Source organism: Phyllobates terribilis, unplaced genomic scaffold (genome assembly GCF_046119375.1).
Source record: "Phyllobates terribilis strain yellow unplaced genomic scaffold, ASM4611937v1 Scaffold_9__5_contigs__length_417890890, whole genome shotgun sequence".
NCBI lineage: Eukaryota > Metazoa > Chordata > Amphibia > Anura > Dendrobatidae > Phyllobates > Phyllobates terribilis.
In genome coordinates, this window is record NW_027362769.1 from 160,533,514 (window position 1) to 160,548,494 (window position 14,981).

At 40.0% G+C, this 14,981-nt stretch overlaps 1 protein-coding gene across 5 annotated transcripts in view; it reads left to right on the plus strand.

Annotated features, from left to right (window-relative positions):
• LRP1B (LDL receptor related protein 1B) overlaps positions 1-14,981 on the plus strand; it is a 2,071,868-nt gene that overhangs the window by 1,695,679 nt on the left and 361,208 nt on the right. For all 5 annotated transcript variants that reach the window (XM_073647246.1, XM_073647248.1, XM_073647249.1 and 2 more), the window contains exons 49-52: positions 3,026-3,175; positions 7,297-7,419; positions 8,523-8,642; positions 9,886-10,014. In XM_073647246.1, the coding sequence (XP_073503347.1) occupies positions 3,026-3,175; positions 7,297-7,419; positions 8,523-8,642; positions 9,886-10,014 (522 nt within the window). The remainder of the gene's footprint in view (positions 1-3,025; positions 3,176-7,296; positions 7,420-8,522; positions 8,643-9,885; positions 10,015-14,981) is intronic.

Consider the following 14,981-nt stretch of genomic DNA (forward strand, 5'->3'; position numbering starts at 1 on the left):
ATATATATATATATATATATATATATATATATATATAGTGAGTAAAACAAATAAAAAATATAAATATATACACATATATATATATATATATATATATATATATATATGCCAATAAGTTGCATCCCTTGTGCATTTTTGTACTTCCATTTCCAAAATTGTTACCATTGTGCCTCCCACTAATCCAGAGAATGAGGCTCTGAATGGGTCTGAGGGGCATAAGGCATATACAGCTCCGCACTCCTCATTGATATGGGACTGCCAGCGGTACTATATATTGTGATATTTCCAGCAATACCATAAGCAATGAATAGAGTGAGGATTCTTATACTTTATGTATATTGGGGCACTGCATAGCAGAAATTGAGCTTTTTCAATCTTCTTAAGGAGTAAAGTTGGAATCATAAAGTTTGGAGTGACTACATTTGTGGAAGGGTCATTCATTATGGTTTTTGCTTATAGTGAATTTGCCTAATTTTTTATATCACTTGCAAGTTTCTCTAAAATATTTTTTTTTCCAGTCCTGAAAGATCAAAATCACAATGTAGATTTCATCCTGTAACTACTTATAAACTTATTTCACATACATCTCCTTAAAAGTTTGATGATTGGTGGTGGTCTGGAAGCTGAGACCCTCACTGATTGCTCGATCCACAGGGAAGAAGGATGAGTGCAAGTACAGCAGTGTACCGGCAGATGGAAAGTCTATGGGTCTATACAGCACTGTGCACAGTCAGGCAGGAGCTGAGGATTTTTACTCTGTGGTTTGAGTAATCAGGGGGGAGGGGGGGGTCAATAATTAAATAGTTGTAGTTTGTCTTTAGCAGAAACAGCCCTATTCTTAATTAAGACCTATGTTTGGTATTGTAGCTTAACTCAGTCTGATTTGCATTAATATAAACAGACGATAGATAAAAGTGCTGCTGTTTATGGAAAACTGGAAAAAAAAATCAATTTGCACATTGGCTTCTAAGCCTAATATTAGACGGTTATTTCTTGTTCTTTACATGAACATTTTCATCAATAAACTGAATCAAACTATTTGTTTGGGTAGAATTGTTATCTCAGCATGCTATTAACTGGGTAAAAGTCATTCTACATTAGCGAAAGTGAGCTGTGACATCCCCTATGGTGAATGGTGGATCCTGTGTTATCTACTGTATATAGAGGTGTTATCAGTAATTATACAGGAGGAGGAGGTGAACTGTGACATCCCCTATGGTGAATGGTGGATCCTGTGTTATCTACTGTATATAGAGGTGTTATCAGTAATTATACAGGAGGAGGAGGTGAGCTGTGACATCCCCTACGGTGAATGGTGGATCATGTGTTATCTACTGTATATAGAGGTGTTATCAGTCTTTCTACAGGAGGAGGAGGTGAGCTGTGACATCCCCTATGGTGAAGGGTGGATCCTGTGTTATCTACTGTATATAGGAGGTGTTATCTGTAATTATACAGGAGGAGGAGGTGAGCTGTGACATCCCCTATGGTGAATGGTGGATCCTGTGTTATCTACTGTATATAGGAGGTGTTATCTGTAATTATACAGGAGGAGGAGGTGAGCTGTGACATCCCCTATGGTGAATGGTGGATCCTGTGTTATCTACTGTATATAGAGGTGTTATCAGTCATTCTGCAGGAGGAGGAGGTGAGCTGTGACATCCCCTATGGTGAATGGTGGATCCTGTGTTATCTACTGTATATAGAGGTGTTATCAGTAATTATACAGGAGGAGGAGGTGAGCTGTGACATCCCCTATGGTGAATGGTGGATCCTGTGTTATCTACTGTATATAGAGGTGTTATCAGTAATTATACAGGAGGAGGAGGTGAGCTGTGACATCCCCTACGGTGAATGGTGGATCATGTGTTATCTACTGTATATAGAGGTGTTATCAGTCTTTCTACAGGAGGAGGAGGTGAGCTGTGACATCCCCTATGGTGAATGGTGGATCCTGTGTTATCTACTGTATATAGGAGGTGTTATCTGTAATTATACAGGAGGAGGAGGTGAGCTGTGACATCCCCTATGGTGAATGGTGGATCCTGTGTTATCTACTGTATATAGGAGGTGTTATCTGTAATTATACAGGAGGAGGAGGTGAGCTGTGACATCCCCTATGGTGAATGGTGGATCCTGTGTTATCTACTGTATATAGAGGTGTTATCAGTCATTCTGCAGGAGGAGGAGGTGAGCTGTGACATCCCCTATGGTGAATGGTGGATCCTGTGTTATCTACTGTATATAGAGGTGTTATCAGTCATTCTACAGGAGGAGGAGGTGAGCTGTGACATCACTTATGGTGAATGGTGGATCCTGTGTTATCTACTGTATATAGAGGTGTTATCAGTCACTGTACAGGAGGAGGAGGAGGTGAGCTGTAACATCACCTATTGTGAATGGTGGATCCTGTGTTATCTGCTGTATATAGAGGTGTTATCAGTCATTGTACAGGAGGAGGAGGTAAGCTGTGACATCATCTATTGTGAATGATTGATCCAGTGTTATCTATTGTATACAGAGATGTACAGGAGGAGGTGGTGAGCTGTGATATCGCCTATAGTGATCCTGTATTTTTTGTTATATGCACAGGTGTTAACTTTCATTATACTGTCTGTGATAACAATGACGCTGCCGAAATGTTTTCTGTACAGAACAGAATATTTGACTCTAACATTACGCTTATTGGCATGTATGAAAATTGCAAGATTTCTAATTTTTTTTTTATAGATTATGATATGAGAAAATGTGTATAGAAGAACTGTTAAGAAATACATTTAGCTAAAATCCTGATTTAAATGACAGGTCATTTTCTGATTACACTTTCCCTTTAAGAACTAGAGATAAAACAATGGGCTGGGTAATTTCAGTTCTGCCCTTATGCACATGTGGCCCCCCAGGACCCCCAGTGACAGTCCAGTCCTTGCGTCCTCTGAGTGACAATGGTAAATAAAGTGCGGTGAGTTTTCTGTGGACACGTCGTGTAGGTCGTCACTTAATGAAAGTCATTTCTATTACCCTCCAGACAATACCGACTGCTCTCATTATTACAAACTCGGAGTGAAGAAGGCTGGATTTATACCCTGCAATTCCACATCCTTGTGCATCCTGCCAGAATGGATCTGTGACGGCGCAAACGACTGCGGGGACTATTCCGATGAATTAAAATGCCCAGGTAATTTCCAAAGCGCGTTTCTGCTGATGTATCCACTTGGCTCCACGTTAGCCTAATATTACAGCATAATAAAACGCTGCACTTATAAAGATGTGGAATTAGCAGACATTGTGTGGAGAGCTGCCATCTCCTAACACAGAATGGAAAAATAAAAACCCTCTCATTGTTTTAGCCAAATTGGAGACATTTTTGTCGGTGTGCTATTAATTCATAAGCATCAAATGTCAGTGGATGGGACGTGCTATCGTTCTAGTAGAATAAATGTCTAATCTGCAGGACGGAGAGATACTGAAATAATCATCTCAGGGAAAGAAATGTGTTAGGAGTAATAGGAACAATCTATTCCAATAACTTAATAATCATTTCCACGATCCTCCTTATTGGGGGTCCTGCGGCTCAGGAGGATATATGAACAGGTGAAGTGTAAAGTAAGGATGGAATTAGGACCATTGCTTTACATGTAATTCTATCTGTCTATCTAGCAAAAGTGACAGCACTCCAAAAGTGAGATAGTGAAAGACGGTGGTCTCTATTCACCCATGTATGTGTGACGTTTCGGCTCTTCAAACTATGAGTCTTTCTGAAGCTGAGCATCTGCAATTTTTGCTGTATGAATATATGTAAATACTGAGTCCGTACCCCGAGCCTTGCAACCTTTTTGCTATATCAATTTTTTAGAGTGCTGCTTCCTTTCGAGGATGTCTATCTATCTATCTATCTATCTATCTATCTATCTATCTATCTATCTATCTATATATCTATCCATCCCATATCTTTCTATCTATCTATCTATCTATCTATCTATCTATCTATCTATCTTCTATCTATCCCTCTATCCCTCTATCTATCTATCTATCTACAGTATCTATCTATCTATCTATCTACAGGTGCTTCTTGGAATATCATCAAAAAGTTAATTTATTTCAGTTCTTCAATACAAAAAGTGAACCTCCTATATTATATAGAGTCATTACACACAGAGTGATCTATTATATAGAGTCATTACACACAGAGGGATCTATTATATAGAGTCATTACACACAGAGGGATCTATTATATAGAGTCATTACACACAGAGGGATCTATTATATAGAGTCATTACACACAGAGGGATCTATTATATAGAGTCATTACACGCAGAGGGATCTATTATATAGAGTCATTACACACAGAGGGATCTATTATATAGAGTCATTACACACAGAGGGATCTATTATATAGAGTCATTACACACAGGGATCTATTATATAAAGTCATTACACACAGAGGGATCTATTATATAGAGTCATTACACACAGAGGGATCTATTATATAGAGTCATTACACACAGAGGGATCTATTATATAGAGTCATTACACGCAGAGTGATCTATTATATAGAGTCATTACACACAGAGGGATCTATTTCAAGTGTTTAATTCTGTTAATGATGATTATGGCTTACAGCCAATGAAAACACAAGAGCCATTATCTCAGTAAATTAGAATACTTTATAACAACAGCTTGAAAAATGATTTTAAAATCTGAAATGTTGTCCTACTGAAATGTCTGTTCAGTAAATGCCTCAATACTTGGTCGGGGCTCCTTTTGCATCAATTACTGAATCAATGCGGCAATGTGGCATTGAGGCGATCAGCCTGTGGCACTGCTAAGGTGTTATGGAAGCCCAGGTTGCTTTGATAGCAGCCTTCAGCTCGTCTGCATTGTTGGGTCTGGTGTCTCTCATCTTCCTCTTGACAATACCCCATCTGTGTGTGGTGGCTCTTGAAGCATGACTCCAGCAGCAGTCCACTCCTTGTGAATCTCCCCCAAATTTTTGAATGGCTTTTTCTTAACAATCCTTTCAAGGCTGCGGTTATCCCGGTTGCTCAACTTTCCATTAATATCCTTGGATACAGCACTCTGTGAACAGACAGCTTATTTAGCAATGACCTTTAGTGGCTTACCCTCCTTGTGGAATGTGTCAATGACTGCCTTCTGGACATCTGTCAAGTCAGCAGTCTTCCCCATGATTGTAGAGCCTACTGAAACAGACTAAGGGACCTTTTTAAACACTTAGGAAGCCTTTGTAGGTTTTTTATCCTAATTTACTGAGATAATGACGTTTGTATTTTAATTGGCTGTAAGCCATAATCATCAACATTAACAGAAATAAACACGTGAAATAGATCCCTCTGTGTGTAATGACTCTATATAATATAGGAGTTTCACTTTTTGTATTGAAGAACTGAAATAAATTAACTTTTTGATGATATTCTAATTTAGTGAGATGCACCTGTATCTCTGTCTATCTATCTATCTATCGATCGATCTATCTATTACTATTAGTGTTGAGCGAGTATGTTCTATTAACCCTTTCGGCGAGTATGCTCGGGCCGAGCTCTAATTATTTACAGCTGCTCGGTGATATGGTTGAATCGCTCCCGTGTGCATGATTTGCGACTGTTTGACAGTTTTATTACATGAGAGGAATGTCTATTTCTTACACATTCCTCACATGTAATAAAGCTGTCAAACAGTTGCAAATCATGCACACGGGAGCGATTTAACCTTATCACCGAGCAGCTGTAAATACTCAGAGCTCGGCCCGAGCATACTCGGACATAACATACTCGCTCAAAACTAATTACTATCTCTTTCCTATCTATCTTTCTATCTGTCAGTGTGTTTATCTCTCTTGTATAAGTCTGCAGTTGGTGTCCTACTGGAGAGAGTACCTACCGTATATATCTCCCCCAAATGGTTAAATGGCTTATCTGGGACAATTAGATTATTTCTTACTATGGGCCTAAAAACTAACAGTTGCTAACTACCTGCCTGTTCTACCTAGTGCCGGCACAGAGCATTCACTGACTACTTCTGTCTCCGATTCTACTGCTTCAAATCAACACAGCAGCTCTTCCTTTTCAGGGCTGTACTGTCGACAGAGCGTGTCTGTCAACGTTATGTGATTGACAGCCGTCTCCACGCATTTAGTAAATTAGCATAATGTTGGCAGTCATGCCCTATCAGCAGAGCAGAGCAGAAGAGAAGCTGCTGCTCTGTTGACGTGACGTCAGTGCAAACCACAGAATCGCCGGCAAGTGGGGTGTATGACTTCTCTGTGCTGGCAGAGATATTCGCTGTACTAAACAGGCTGGTAATTATAAACTACCTTCCTATTAGTTCTTGGGTCCATAGTAAAAAAAAATCAAATAGTCCCGGATAACCCCTTTAAACTGGGTAAGATGAAGGAGTGTTCGATAAAGTTATGTGCCTGGATTTTTACAGTTCGGTAGGTTGATAATGGGACCTTGCAGTCCCTTTCTATACAGTGCGGGATGTTCCAGATGTCCACTGACAGTTCAGCTTGCTAGTGAGCAAGATGCTCAGTTATAAAAGCTCTGCTGTCTATTATCAATCTAACCAGACTAAACAGTACAACATTTCCCTAACTCTTGTCAGAAGTTAAAAAGGACCTGTCACTTTATCAAAAAATTTAGTCAAATGCTTTGTAAAATTCCCTAAGCTCCCCTGATTCTGCCGCTCTTTTCCGTTTCATGCTGCATTGCTCTATTGCAGAGATATTCACATTTGTTGCTTTTGGAGCACAGCATGTGAAATCTCTGCTGGTATTACAACTGGGCGTTTATTTATAGTATTATCTTGGGGTGTATTCTTCCCCCCTCCCTCTCAGATGCTGATTAATCACAGCTTGGTAGCTAATGTAGCAGTCTCAGACACTGCTGAGCTCTGATTAGTAGTGTTGTAGAGGCAGGCGTGAAAGCACACACTTCCAGAGAAGACTCTGAAGATATGTCCAGTTGCAATACAAGCAGTGATTTCACATACTGCGCTCCAAAAGCAGCAAATGTGAAAATCTCTACAATGGAGGGACGCCACACAAAACTGGAAAGATTGGCTGAACCTGGAACTCGTGGATTTTTATGTGGTATTTATCTACATTTTTTGAGCAAGCGACAGGTCCACTTTTTGGCCTCTTTAGGTGTTTTACTTTCATTAGTGTCAGAGATCAAGGCAGTAATGTAATGTGAAGGTAGGGTAGGTGTATGACAGTGCCATGTACACCTTGTCCATGAGATTATTGATAACCATTATTCTTCTTCTTCTCTTTCTGACAAGCTAAAAAACAACAAAGATGTCAAGAAAATTACTTTGGCTGTCGCAGTGGGAGGTGCATTCTAAATACATGGGTTTGTGATGGCCAGAAGGACTGCGAGGATGGTACTGATGAACTGCACTGTGGTGAGTGTGGGGAAACCATAGTCAGGGATAAGAATGATGATCACATGGTCCTCACAAAAATCTCATCTCCCCTATGCCTAGGATTCACTAAGATTTCCTATTTCATCATTAGGATCATAAAGGAGTATTGCCACCCATAGGATGTCTCTCACATACGTGCAAGTCCCATCTCTGGGACCTCGATTTCAAGGAAACAGGATTTGTGATGCCATTTGCAGATTTTTGATTCCTTCATATCCTTAGTTTAGCACAGGGGGCATCTTCTTTTAAAACATCTCCCCCGGGAAGAATATTTTCAATGGAAATATGGTTGGTCATCTTAGAAGTTTACTGTATCTGTTGTTCTATCTCTGGGCTCTGCATGGACACAAGGTGACTTGTTGCCAAAGATAAGATTTGACTTTATATTCCCGAATTTAAGAAGAATTTTTTTACTCTTATGGATCCATGCTCTTTGCACAAGACCTTAGGCAGATGGGCAGATTTAGGTTGTGTGGTTCCGTAATGGTACCCGAAGAAACAGAAGGACACATGCTGTACTGTGTGTCTTCTTGTATGCCATACTATGGAAGGTTTTCTCCTTTGGAAACAATGATTCTGGGTGGGAATACAATGGAGACATTATATGGTGGCATATTCCTAAATCTTATGGGAATTGAATAGGTATTCCACAGAGCACATGCAATCTGTCTGAAGAAAGTCCTTTTGACCGAAACGTCACTGTTTTTGGATTGCTTTTCTAATACATCTGATATAGTTTTTTTTCTGCAACTCAACAGAGTGCCAGATTTTTTCTTCCCTGAATGAGTTGTCTCATCAAAATAAACCCTTTTCCATAAACCCTACTACAACATGTGAATGCCATGAAGAAGAGTTCCCTTATTGGCACCTTTATTGTCCATTAGCCGGAGCATCAGTATATTGAATTCTGACAATTCTAACCTGATATTGTGCAGACTCGGCTGCTGGAGCTTTCCTTTCTACACAAACGGCACTATAGATCTCAGTAGTCCCCGGCTTCATTTATGAAGTGGATGGTTCCGGAAGGGGTATATACGGAAATTGTACAGATTCTGGTTTTTAGATGCGCCTCTTTCCCTTAGGTACTTCCTGTTCCTGGAATGAGTTTGCCTGCTCACAAAACAAGTGTATATCCAAGCAGTGGATGTGCGATGGAGAGGACGATTGTGGGGATGGTTCAGATGAAAGTGATGTTGTATGTGGTACGTATTTCCTACTGTAACACACAAATGTGGCAATCAGACCTGTAGATTTAGGAAGAGAAAGTAAAGCAGAGAGGAAAGAGCAGTTTCATGTTATCACCAAAATTATAGGACAAAGACTTGGAAGACCGAGAGGTCATAATAGAAGATGCACTGCCTGTTGTGTGGAAAATACACTGATTTCACCCGTGTCTATATACAGTCCACAGTCCTTAATTAACATTACATTACTTGAAGTGACCTGATGATTTCATCTGTTTTCTGGAACTACTGTATAGATAAATTGTGTCACAGTCCCAGCAGAGACCCCCGGTAACTCACTGCTGTAATATAACACTTCCCTGACTATTACTGGAAATACTGCCTAAAGCTACTGACAGAGAACGAGAAATAACATTTCTCTTCATCTCTCTCTTTTTTTTTCTCTCTTCTTCCTGTCCCATTCTTTCACACTATTTGCTTCTCTCAAATGTATCTCCTTTCACCCATTCCCTTTTCTGTCCTTTACTCTGCCTTGTCCTTGTATTTTCCTTCCTTCCTACCATTTTTCCTATTTTTATTTTTCCATATTTTCTTTTCTACTTTCATCTTCCACCACCAATTTTCTCCTCCATTTCTCTTTTTCTTTAAATTGGCTTCCTTCCCTCCTCCCTTCCTTCTTTCAATCCTCTTACTTTTTTCCCTTTCCCCTTTACGTGCTCCATTCCTTTGTTCTCTACCATATTTCCTTCCCTCCCTTTCTCACTCTGCCCACTTCCTTCCTTCCTTTGAAAATACTTTCATTGCCTCTCCCTTCCTCTATATATACCTTTCCTTCTTTCCTTCCTTTCTTTTTTCCTGCCACCATGATCCATTCATAATTTCCCTTCCTTGCTTCACTCCCTCCCTTTTTCGCTCTTTTTCTTCCATCTCTCACTTCCTTCCTCCCCCTTCCTTGGCATGCTCCATTCCTTTCTTGCCTTTCTTACTTTTTTCCTCCCGTGCACCATTCCTTATTTCCCTCCCTTTCTCATTCGCTCTCTCCCTTCCTCACTATGCTCCTGCATTCTCTCTCCCTTCTCTCTTTTCCTTCCTCCTTCCATCCATATCTTCCTCCCATCCTTCCTACTTTTGTCCCTTTTCCTTTTTTTCTCATTCCCTTCTGTCCCTTATACTGTTTTTGTTCTCTGCATTTCCTGCTCTTTTCCCTTGCCCTTCTCCCTTTATTTCCCTTGCCCTTCTATACTTTTCTATTATTCCTCAGGTTTAGTGACCTGTGCTTCTGATATGTTCAGTTGCCCTAATTCCCACGCCTGTGTTCCTTTTCATTGGCTATGTGACGGAGAAAGAGATTGTCCCAATGGTAGTGATGAACTGTCCACTGCCGGCTGCGGTAAGTCCAAAAACTGATTATAAATTAATAAGTTCATTAACCCATTGACATTAGGTTTGGATTTATTAAGTAGACCTGAAGTACATTGGTTTAGGTTTCCTACACAGGAGCTGCACTCTACAGTAAAGAAGTAATGATAATAACAAGAAGAACAATCACAATAATACACTTTTTTTGTACTACTTCTATTCAAGCCAATGGGCCACCAATTTAATATTCTTCTTAGCCTCACAAGATCTTTTTTCATCCTCATGCCCTGATAAGAATTACACTTTGTTTTTTTTGCTTCATTCCGGTTGAGAAATTGGTTGTTAATTTTACTTTCAAATCTAGGGTCATTTTTTTTATGAATGGCCTTTGACCATAGTACCTTACTCATGGATGTTGCAGTAATTGAAGCAGACTCAACATTAAACAAAATGCAACTTCACCTGTACTCCGGGTGGGGCACAAAGCTTAATGCTTAAGAACAGAGACAATTGGCTTGGCATTTGTGATATGCAGTAGAGAAGATTGGTGGCTGTAGTGTATTGGCGCAAATATTATTGGCCCGGCAGATGCTTGGAGGTTACAGTCTATTGATGATTACAGTCTATTGGCCCGTCAGATGCTTGGAGGTTACAGTCTATTGTAAGAGATGCTTGGAGGTTACAGTCTATTGTAAGAGATGCTTGGAGGTTACAGTCTATTGTAAGAGATGCTTGGAGGTTACAGTCTATTGATGATTACAGTCTATTGGCCCGTCAGATGCTTGGAGGTTACAGTCTATTGTAAGAGATGCTTGGAGGTTACAGTCTATTGATGATTACAGTGTGTTGGCCTGTCAGATGCTTGGAAGTTACAGTCTATTGTAAGAGATGCTAGGAGGTTACAGTCTATTGATGATTACAGTGTGTTGGCCCGTCAGATGCTTGGAACTTACAGTCTATTGTAAGAGATGTTTGGTGGTTACAGTCTATTGTAAGAGATGTTTGGTGGTTACAGTCTATTGTAAGAGATGTTTGGTGGTTACAGTCTGTCCTTTCATGGTTACAGTCTACATGCTTGAGGTTACAGTCAATTGACACAGCAGATGCCTGGTTGTTTCAGTCTATTGCCACAGATTAATTGAGTTCTATATAGTATTTTGTTGGGTGGTCACAGTTTATTGGCATAGATACTTGGAAATTACAGTCTTAGCTGGAAAATACTGGGCTCACTTTTAGCTTGTCTCAGTCTCTGGGCAAATTTAAGGTCAAGAAGAGGCCTCCTATCACTGTTAGGACAAGTGCTGGACGCACTCGGACCAGATACACAAAAGGATACTGGACATGATCCATCCAGAGCCACTCAGTCTTGTGTCTCTTTGTGACACTCTCTTCACAGCATGCCAAATACTTTGCGTATATATATATATATATATATATATATATATACATATGAACATTGCCACTAGAACCCTCCTGTACACAGTAATCATCACCATTAACTTTAACACCATAATACCTGGAAATGAAACAAATTGGTAGAAAATGTTGTCCAAAACAGGGCAACTCGATGGCTCAGTGGTTAGCACTGTACAGTGGCTCAGTGGTTAGCACTGCAGCCTTGCAGTGCTGAGGTCCTGGGTTCAAATCCCACCAAGGACAACATCTGCAAGGAGTTTGTATGTTCTCCCCGTGTTTGCGTGGGTTTCCTCCGGGTTCTCCAGTTTCCTCCCACACTCCAAAGACATCCTGATAGGGAATGTAGATTGTGAGCCCCAATGGGGACAGCGATGACTATGTCTGTAAAGTGCTCTGGAATTAATGGCGCTATATAAGTGAGTAAAATAAATTCTAGTTAATGAAACACAAACGAAACAAGAAAAGGAAAGAGCCATCTACAAAATAGCAGAAAAATCATGGACAATATATGGGTCTGGAATTTACTTTAAGTGCTAAGTTAATTAATGTCTTTAAAAATAGAAAACGTATCTGGATAATACAAGCAATTTATGCTATAAAGCTGCAGATTGGGGGTCATGCAATAATCCAGTACTATACACACTCCAAGAAGTAATCCAGCCCACAGAAGGGCCATAGTGTAACGCTGTATGCTTCCTACTATGAATCAATACAGAACTCGGCAAATAACTCTGCAAAATGCTGCTTTAGGCTATGTTCACATGTTGCGTTTTTGGAGCATATTTTTCGCCCTGGCAAAACCTTGGCAGTAAAGAAGAAATGTTAAAAAAGCACGATGATGAGTTTTTGCTGCGTTTTTGTCAGGGTACGTTTGCTTCTTGTACATGCTGATAGAGTTTAGTGCATAAAAATAATCATGATTCAACTTCCTCAGGTTTTGACACCAAAAGTTGCTGCAAAACCTGATACCTGTGTTCTTTACTGCGTTTTTGCACTTATTCATTGCTTTCTATGGGTGAAAAATGCTGCAAAAACGCTGAAAGAAGTGACATGTTTCAGTTTGCAAAAACGCAACTCTTTGACAAAACAGACAGGGAAAGAATCTCATAGACTTTGCTGGTACTGTAAAACGCAGCTTAAAATTTGCATAAAAAAAAATCGCAGCAAAAGCGCGACATGTGAACATAGCCTTAGAGTAACAACATATGTCGATATGTGGAGTACCTCAGGCGGAGTAGGACGAGTATCTGCTGTGTGCATGACAGCAAGATAGAACTGATAGGAGAATTTATCATTTGCCATTGGTATGAAACATAACCAAGCCGCCAGACCTAAAAAATGACAACATGTCCCACCTTGTGCTCGATGCCTGCGCTCCTCATTAGTAAACCCATCGTGGCTCTTAGAAAGTGATTTATTTATAATGTAGAGCTTTACAGTCTGCAGCTGTAACTTGAAGTCTCTGTGTTTTGCAGCAAATCCAGGCAAGACGTTGTGCGTGTCGTCATTTCCATGTTTCAGATGTTAGACATGTTTGAGTGACACTCTGTGAAATGACACCGCACTGAGTGGATGCGTAATCCGAAAACTCCTTCACGGGCTGCACTCGCTCGCAGTAATGAAATGAAACACACTTGACTTCAAATCTGAAATGCATGTGGCCGTCTGCTGATTAATCTCAGGGGGAACGTCCCTGCATAAGGGGATCGGGGATATTGTTAAACCTCCTGCTGGGCTACACTATCACAGTCCAGTGTGTCAAACACTCGGGCTGCAGCGATGAGATAAATCATACACTTAACCCCATTTAACACGGACACTTTCGACTTTACCAGTTACGACTTTAATCATTCGACTACAGGACATTTTTGGTCTTCAGGAGCATAGTTCATCCATTTACTTCCCATCTATACATTTTTATAAATTATTTTTTAATTTTTATTTTTTTCTGTGACCCACAACCGGCGTAATAGAGAATATCAGACAGTTATATGATCATTGCATCCAGTCATATACCATACAGATCGTAATTTTAGAATGCATTTTTAATTGTAATCTTACACTTTGTTAATTATTATTTTCTGGCAGTAAAAGACATTTTATTCCTATGGATCATGTACCTAAACTTCGGCACGTTATACTCTACAGTTCTTGTCTTATCAAAAGTAATAAAAAAAAAGTTTCTCGGTTGCAAAAGTCAGCCATGACCTTCTACATCTGTTTGTTCTAATTTATTGCTTTCAATGGAACATCACAATGATTCCAAATCTATTCATCTAAAATCTGCCCAATGCATTTTGTTTCATGGTATGTATCAATGTATATAGTGAGATACACAAAGAACAATATATACAGTAGATGTCACCTCTGTGCTGATTCACTCCAGTGCATATAAATTCTGGAATAAAAGAAAATACTGGTAATAAGTTGGTTATGGAAATGTTACGGATAAGTTGATTAATAACTATGTTTTTATACAAGTTAGTTATTTTGTGCCGTCACCCCGGTGTATACAATTCACACAGATGATATCTCAGAGAATGGTGAAAGTGATGAAGGTCACAGACAGAAATATTACTGAGAATTTGTCTCCACTATTTACAATGTTCTAAAACTCGCACAACTCAATACATCTGATAATTAAAAGTTCTTTAGTAACATAACGTTCATTTCCAGCCTTGAAAACTTGAGTTCCATTAGTTTAAATGTACACGATTATCCAAATATTGCATTACATGTGATACAAGAACATTGACACATTAGGTTTGATATTAATTAAAAGGATAAAGAAATGAGAAGGATATAATTGTAAACTGTATCTGGAAACTTTGCACTCTGCAGTTATGGGGTCAGCAGAGCGGTGGTGACTTTTCTGCCTTCTGCTCCTCAGCACTCGGCCCCCCTGCTCTGTAACGTTACGGGGGGTTTCCACTTCATGGCTGAGTTAAAAGTTCACAATTTGTTTTATTTAATAACAATAAGCAAAAAAAACAAACAAAATAAACACATTTAAAAAGCCTAAAAGCTTACACAAACTGGTCACATAGCTTACAATAAAGTTATGACCCCCCCTAATCCACCAAATGGCACAGGAAAGAAGAACCTAAAGACCAAAAGCAGTTGCTGCCTAATAACACCATAAGAAGATGAAAATGCATGCATATAAGGCCAATAAGGTATACCGTAAATGTAATCACAAAGATAAAAAGAATATATAATGTGCTGAAAATGACGCAATACCCTAAATAGATGAAATTGCATGTAAGTGACGCACCCCTGGGCCTGTGTCGCGCAGCGTTGCGCACGCGGGAGCTTACCCGGAGCCGGATCTGTTGAGGGTTGTAGTCTCGTGGCGGTGACCCGGTCCGTGCCCAGGGAGTCAGACTAAGTGGCGCTGTATCAGTGGTAGATGTAGGACGACTACGCCACCCGTTGAATGCAGCTATGGAGCTGCCGCTGCAGGGCAGACCGCTGAGGCCGGTGGTAGGATAGTGCAGCGTAGATGGTATAACCCCCAACGGGAGGGGTATGGCCTCAGGGCAGCCGACGTGGATGATGGGGGTAGCAGGAACCACTCAGAGA